Source organism: Chaetura pelagica, unplaced genomic scaffold, assembly GCF_000747805.2.
Source record: "Chaetura pelagica isolate M959 unplaced genomic scaffold, ChaPel_1.0 scaffold219, whole genome shotgun sequence".
Taxonomy (NCBI): domain Eukaryota; kingdom Metazoa; phylum Chordata; class Aves; order Apodiformes; family Apodidae; genus Chaetura; species Chaetura pelagica.
The window spans coordinates 25,184-33,673 of NW_009954552.1; the positions used below are offsets into that span (position 1 = coordinate 25,184).

The 8,490-nt window shown below is 38.2% G+C and overlaps 1 protein-coding gene across 1 annotated transcript in view; it reads right to left on the minus strand.

The window, feature by feature from the left end:
- Window positions 1–3,284: 3,284 nt before the first annotated feature.
- The window catches only part of LOC104395378 (glypican-5-like), a 57,147-nt gene continuing 51,941 nt past the window's right edge, over window positions 3,285–8,490 (minus strand). Inside the window, exon 2 of the mRNA XM_010005068.1 lies at window positions 3,285–4,028. Within this exon, the coding sequence (XP_010003370.1) occupies window positions 3,319–4,028 (710 nt within the window). The 3' untranslated portion in view covers window positions 3,285–3,318. The remainder of the gene's footprint in view (window positions 4,029–8,490) is intronic.

Sequence of the window (8,490 nt, forward strand, 5' to 3'; positions counted from 1 at the left end):
GGGGGGGAGGTGCGGTAAAGAGGGAAGAGTCCCAACAATGATAAGGGTGAATAAACTGGCACCAAGAAGCAGTCAGGGCGCCTACCAGTACAAAAGGCAATTAGATTCCAGACGACAATCCAGAAAATTATGATTCTGAATGCTGATGCTGCAGACATGCCTGGACCACATTAGGTTAAGTAAGCTGGATGTATGCCAGCATCATTGAACAAATGGCACAGCACATTGTGGAGGAATCTGAGGAGAGATTGCTAATATCTTAAAGGTGACCTTTAACACATGCTATCCCAGCAAATCAGACAATTTTCCTGGCTATAATGGACAAGATCTGCAGAGGCCAGCCTCCTAAGTCATGAACTCTTCACACAAATAGGATTTTATTTTTTTTTTAATTTATAATAACTGACTGCACCTCATTTGAGCAGAGTACCCTAAGTGCTTTATTAGCTTATTTCACACCCTTTCCCATATTTTAAAGAAAACAATCTAAACTTTCTGTTATTCATCATCATCCAGGCAGGCAGCGAGCTAAAAAAGAACTCTAATTTTGAGCCATACTGCCTATTAAAAAACATAAAACATTTCCTAAAAGGGTGGGAGCATTAATTAAGGCTGCCCCAGGACAAATGAAAATTACTGGGAGTGCTCTGCTTTCCTGAATGAGTTTTCCATAGATTATTTATTACTGAATGAAACAAATTTAAGCATTTGTAACGGAAACTGTACATAAGTTAAACATTTCCACTTCTGCAGAAAATGAAGAGCTTACTGCATGAACAGAAAAAGATCTCTGCATTTTTATGAAAGGAAAAGAGAAACTTCTTTCCTGAAAAAAAGTTTCCACTGAGAAAAACAAACAATAAATTCATTGGATACAAATCCCATCAGTGCTGCCCAAAAGGGCCCAAGTGTAATTGAGAATCAGGCCTTGGATTCCAAGAAGCCATTTCAGAGCCGGAAATCCTGAAGCTATAGATTGAACTCCTTTCCGCTTCTTCAGAAAAGGAAATACAGCTTAATTAGGTTCAATTTTCTAAATAATAGTTATCCTCTGTGACTAATCAGTAAAGTTTTAAATCAGTATCAGACTAAATGCTTGCTCAAATAGTGGAACATGGTCTGTCTTCAAAATATAATCTTACCCTGCTGATAACTGGAAGAGCTAAAAGACTGAGGGTAACACACACTGGCATAGAGCTTTTATTCTCAAACAGTGAACATTCTTCCCTATCCTACAGAGCAGCCCCTAAAACAACACTCAGTCTTCTCTGCACAGAGATTATGGACAGAGAAAACAAAGATAACTTTAGGGGGGAAAAAAATTAATGCAGTTTCAAACACAAAAGCATGTTCTGAATTTATTTGGAGTAGAATAAAGAAAATGTTTAAAGTTACTGCTCGGGACCAAGAAAGACGTGAATAACATTATTTGAATAAGCATTAAAGAAAATCCACAGCCTGAAAGACACTTGAGGAAAACTCTAGTAATACATCAGCTAAAAGCAATACACTAATTGACTTAATCTGTAATTATCTGATATTCACCTGGATTATTAATTTCACCCCATCAGTAAGCCAAGCAAGTGCATATTAATTACGACGTTGACAAATGCAATGCAGTTATGTTTTAGCATTTTGTAACATGCTGCATACATTAGAGGAAGTATCTGTCAGACCATTTTTGCTGCTAGTAGTCAGAATGCTTAACTTTATTCCTAATTACTTCTATGTAACCAGTAATGAAGCCATACAGTAGTGTAACAGGTATCTATCTATAGTCAGATAAAACTAATATATGTAATAATCATGTACTTGATTTTCATTTCCCTGGTAGACTCACCTAAAAATAACACCTGAAGATTAGAGTAGATGCAAGATGACTGTTCATTATGTGTTCTAGCTTTAACACAGCTTTATGAGTTACATTATGATGTTACCAACTAGATATTAGCTAGATAAAGACCTGCTGCCTTGCACTGTGTGTTGGCTCCAACACATACTGTGCATTATCCAAGTACCTGGACAAATCTTTTCCTAGCTTTTCATGTTGGTCCTTGGATGTCAGCTAAGCTAGCAGACACAAGTGTCATTGATGAAAAGTACAGGATAACCTGAGACAATGTGAACTGAGATAACTACAGATATAAAGTTAACATTTTATCAGATTACTAGAAGTGGTTGCTTTTTTTCTTTTTTTACAATCTATGTATTATACTGACTGTAAGTCTCTGACTCTGTCTGGTGTTCCAAATGGAAGAAAGATGTGGTATTAGGTATCCTGGAACGTTACAAACATACAGACACTTTTCTCCTATGAAATACTGCCTTTGTTTAGAATATCCAAGCCTCTCTGTAGACTGTGTGAAGTATTTATTTCTCTTATGTAATAAGGTGACCAGAGTTCAGCAAAGGAGTTAAATTTTCAGATCTGTGCATTTCCTTTTCATTTATTGCCTGCAAGAATTCCTTTACTTTCAAGACAGGCAGTTCTACATGCATGTTTTAGATTAGTCTTTACCCTGCTTAAGGGCATACTGCTACATTTTATCTTCCGTTGACAATCATGTCAAACTTCTTACAGATGTAGTCAGTTACATCGTTAGTCATTTCAATAATTTCCGGTTTAGTCTTCAACACCTTGAAAGAATGCCTGCCACTCATATGCTGCTATTATTCAATAGTTCTACCACCCAACTTCTCTCCTCCTTAACCTACCGCATACAAAAAGGGATCCAGTTTAAGTGTATTTTTATCCTTTACTTATGTAAATGATGTCAAATAAGTTAGGTTTTTTCACACTCTTTTTCCAACTTTCATATGATGCGTGTGCTCACTACAGACCCATGCAACCTTCCTGATGTCTCAGCCAACACAGAAGTATGGGGACTAAAATCACAAAAAAAGTTTTTTGGTTTTTTTCCTTTTTTAGAAACCCACTCCTCTAACCTTTTCCACTAGTTCCTGTGGAATGCCCCCACACACTGCAAACACTTCCACGCCAGGGAGACACTGCTCCTAGAGTTACAGGATCAAGATGTTCTGGAGTATGAAAATATATTGCTGATATCAAGTTTAATATATCCTCAATTTTTTGTTTAGAAAATTCTGCAGACAACCCAGAGCTACCTGCTTTACACGATTGCTAAAAACTTCCCCTCACCCCCCTTTCATTTCAAAGCAGACTCTACTGAAACCCATCACAATTATCTGTCATGTTTTCACGTATTATTAAAGAACTAGTTGTAGACTCAAAACTGACAACACCAACCTGCTTAAATCCCTCAAATAATGAAAATGGTAAGTGGGAGTACCAAAGAATTAGAGAGCACTTACGGTAGCAGAGAGCTGTGGTCCATTCAACTGGGCATGCAGGATGGCTTCATTGATGGAGTTCCGGATTCCCGTCAGGGCAATTTCCAGATCATGTGAGGCAGCCATTTCATTAGTCAGATACTCCAGCGTGGAGATATACTCCCTCCATTGTGCATCCAGTTCTGACACACTGGCCAAGCAGCCCCTCATTACATTTAGACAATATCCGACACAGGGCCTGATGAGCGTCAGGCCCTGGCAGTGCGGGCAGTACTGCATCTTCACTAGAGCTCTGCTACATTCCTTCGTGAGAGCTGCATGTTCAGTAGTATTTATGACTTCAATGCCCAGACTGAGGGCCTGGCTCAGCATCCTACTTGCCCAAAGAGATTTTGACAGCTCTGTAACCATGTTTTTAGAATAGCGTCCAAAAGGATTTATGTCTTGCCTTGTAAGCCGTAGACACTCTGTATAGTCCTCTGATAAATCTGTAATTCCTGGGTTTATTAGCCGACTATACACCAGAGGAAAAAGACTGTCAAAGAACCGTAGTACTGCACTTTCCACTGTAGTCTCTGCACCCAGAATGTAGAGAGAGATGTCTGTAAAAAGTTCTTTAACAGGCTCTGCTGCCTCTTTTGCCATAGGTCTGTAAGCTGTCTCAAACAGGAAACTTGTGTGGTTTTCAGCAAAGTGAAGCAAAGACTCAAAGGCCTCTAAAAAAAGGGTGGGGAAGAGAAAGAACTAGAGGTTAATAGCAAACACTTGACACCTTATTTAGAGGACTAATATTAAACCTGAACAAGAACATCAATAATACATGAAATCTGCAATTTGAATACATTATTAGCTAATAGTTTTCATCAGTAACACCATTAAAAAGACACCTAAATATTACATGTGCGTAACAAAGGCAACACATAATACACAAATACTTTATTAAAAAAATTTACTACATTCCCAGTAGCTAAACCCTGACCAAAACTCGAGGTCAATGACAAACTCTGACAGGTTTCATGGAGAACACACAGGCTCTATTTAACGTGGGTTTTGTAACCGACACTGCATTTGGGCAGTTTAGCTGGATACATTTCCCAAACATCCCTCTATGGACAAGTGACATCAGTTCACAGTCCACAAGGAGGACATTTTCAGTGTTCCTACAGAGCTCCAAAAAACAACTGAATGGGCAAAATTATTTATGTGATGCAAGTTCTGGAGCTGTGAGACCTAACAGCAACTAGTAACAGGAACTGTCACAGCAATTACACTATTACTGCTGTGCTGGACCAAAAATACCAGTTATACAATGAAATAAAAGGGTGAAAATTAGCATTCAAATGTCTTATAAAGCTATGAGACTTCCCTGCGTATCGATACTAAAGTCAGATAATAACAACTCATCAGCGCACAGAAAAGCTAATCCTGGTTCATTAGCTATTATTTTGCAACTGTAACTGTTTGAAATGTCTTACTAACTTAATACTTTATGAAGACACTTCCTTGATAGCATAGTAACAGCTTGAAGTTGCATTTTTATTTCAGGTGACCTATTGCTACAAAGTCCTACATCAAGAATAGAAAAAGCATAGGGCACCCATGTTCTCCTACAACAGACCTTTTAAAACACATACTTGCACCCTTTAAAGAGCTGACATGCAGAGAAAATACATGTTGGAAAGGAGGACTAAATAAAGCTGACACACTAACAACAATTTCAGATAAGCATCTGGGGCAGCAGCTCAATGAAAGCTTGTGAGATAACTGAATACAAACAGAAGCTGAAGTTTCGCCAGGCTATGAGTGGTGCCTGAGAGGCACTTCTTGCAAAACACAACTCAAGGATGAAAGAAATATGCTGTGTGAATGCATTCTCTCCCTGTTGACATTGGCTAGGCCTGGACACCAGCCAGTGGCTGGGCAGACTTGACATCAAGTCTGCTATAAACCAAAATGGAAATGACTTTATAAAATCAGGAACACAGTCTCCTTTACCTACACAACTTTTGAGTGGGAAAAAAAAAAACAAAACACATTTCAAACTGCAGAAGGCAAGTATTATATACCCAAAACACTGACTGAGGTGCTAGAATTCATAGACAGGGGCAAGGGAAGGATCTGTTCCCAAGATTATTTTTAATGCGACAGAAGAGTAATCCACAACATTCCCGCTGCTTTGTTTGGAAGCTCTACAACAAAGAACCTCTGACATAAATCACTCTTGCACTCCCCTCTGGATGGTTCCAGTCAAGAAGGGAGACCTATCACTTTATACCTCCTGAGAACTGAGCAGATAACAGGTTTTTGGTCTAATCCTACTCTACATTCATCTGAACATCATAGTATAATTCATTACAATGTAACACAAACTGAAGTCACTCTAAGATCAGCTCAGCAGAGGAGCAGGCATACTACTCACTGTAAATCAAGATTAGCACACTGGCAAAGTTTGGTAGAAAAGCCTGAGCCTAGTCTTCCTCTGTCACATCTCCCTGGGCAACTAACTTGCTTGCTATGATAAACATTACAACCTCTTTATCACAAAGGCTGATTTAACTAGTCAGATAATGCAACATAGCTCATTGTATATTCAGTAATCATTACTTTACACACACACGCTGTATCCTTCTGCAGATAATCACTTCAGCATTCCCATTGATATTACAGCAACTAGTACTATGGAAATGCTTTTAAAATCCTGGAAACTAAGAATTCAGCTACACTTCACTTGAAAAAGAAAAAAAATTCATTCTCAGACAAAGCAACACCTTGGCAAGTTTCAGACTGAAGCACACTTTTGCAGCTGAAAAAAATTCTGAAAATTTTATTATTGAAATACTGCCACAACCTAAACCACAGAGGAGCCAGCTGTGTGCTAATGCTCTATTAAAAGGTTTCTGTTTGCCACACCACCTCTATGTGTTTATTTTTATTTCTAGAGGAAACCTAAACACCACTTTTGTTTATGATACTAAAAAAACAATGGCAATATTCAAAACATGAAATCAGTGTTTAGAGTTTCTTCCTTCAATTACAAACACTTTTGCAGATATTCAGCTTATCATTAGATAATGGAAGCAGGGACTCCTACAAAGCTGGCCGACTCTAACACTGTTGTTTTACCTTCCAGGCCCATAAAAGCAGAGCTACAGGCATCATCCTCCTTATCCAAACACTGAATTAAATTTATTTATGAATTGCTACTCTCCTTAGTGTCCTGAAAAGTAACAGCTCCAACAAAAGATGAGAGAAAAACAGTCAATGACAACACACATCCCGAGGAAACAGATTTCAGCAACTTCCTGGGATACTAGGTTGTAAACTAGAAACCATGAAGTATTTCATATTCAGATCTTTTAACTGTGAAAATTCTTCATTCAATTAAATAAAATTCTGCATTATCCTGAAACAAGTATGAAATAAAAACATTTAATACTGTCATTTATTTTTCATTGAATACAAGAAAAATTGCAATGGTATATACCTTCATTTGTCCTGCAAAAAGTGCCCTAGCATCAAAAGTATAGTAGAAAAATGTCTGCTGGTTGTAGATGTGCTGCGAACACCAGTAAGGTGTTATTTGCTTCCTTACCACTAATGGTCAGATAGAAAAAAATAATCCGCAGGCACTGTAGAAATGATGGTCAAAAGGAAATACATAGGTGTTTTTTCATTGTTAGAAGGCATTAAGACATGTTTGAGAGAACCAAATTACTGGATCAACTGGATGTTCTTAGACCTTTATTAGACATAACAGGGTTTCATGCAGTCAAACAATTTTGTAACAATGTACAGCTTGCATTGGTGTTGTACAGAGCAGGCAACCTAAGCATCTTGTTTTAAAAGTAATTAATTAGACATTTCTGTGATACTTGGTACAGATTTTCTAAATCCCAAGGAAGGTTTACCATCATCTGAAAAGCCAGGTGCTCATCTCCGCAGTCAAGTAGAGCAAAAACTTCAGACATTTATGGACTAGCAAAAATCTGAATTCTAAGCTTAAGCACACACTGGGAGAAATAATTTATCATCTTTCACAGCCTTTAGCTTCTAGCTCCCCACCAGCAGCATACAATGCACCTGCAAATACATTGATTCTGAACAATAACCAGAATACTTCAGAATTTCATGGAGACATTTTTTTGTTTTCTTTAGTATTGAGATAAATAAGAAGGCAGAGAACAGCTTGTTCTCATGTTCTTCAAAAGCCTCTTTTTTATTTCAGACTACAGTTAAAGGAAAACAACAGCCAGCTTTGGATTTTCAACTAACACACCAGTACCTCTAATGTGAATCAGCTAGCATACCACCTTTATGGGTAGAATTTTGTTCAAATTGTTTATTATGAGCTTGCAAAATACTTGACACCACCACTAAGGTGTCTGGGACGGCCAAACACAGATGATGAAATTCAGCTCACCTCTAGAAACTTCACATCTGAACTACTGCTGTTAGACAATTACCTTCTGGAGACAAGCCCAGTTATGACAAGGTGGCATGCTGGTTTTGCTGCTCCATGGGCAGCACAGAGCCTACCAGGCCAAGCAGCACACCAGTCTGCATGCTGGGCTTCTTGCCTGGTTCCTAGCATTCACATACACTAAAAATTACATCATACTCAGTCTAACACACACAGACAGAAGAAGATTGCTCTACCTCTACAGCATCCATACTTATTCATGAGTGTGGCACAAATGCTTTAGAGTGCTCGCTTCCTTCTGACAGAAACGCATCCATCCTGATACAGAGGATGTTTTATTTCTAAACCAGCCAGCAGCCATGTTTCATATACCTAATGCAGTAAGAACCACACAGCATTCCTGACTTACCTCACACTATCTTTTACACTAGCATAACACAACTGACTTCTTCAGTGGGATTTCTGATTTAAGCCCATTAAATGTCATAAGAAGGTGCAGAATTTAACTGTTTCTGCTAAAGGAAGAAACAGATTTAGGAAGCATGTATCACTCTGCCTAGTAGTGGTGTGCCAGCATTTTCCAAATATTTCCTTTATTTTTTTCACCACCTGGAGGTCTATTTGGGCAAAGAACAAGCAGGTTTAAAGTAACAGTACAGAAAAAGGTAAAACATATAATCTTGTAACTATAGCTTTGTCTATAGCTTCATGTCATGTAAACACTGTCTTCAATAACACAAGTTATAACACAACTCCCT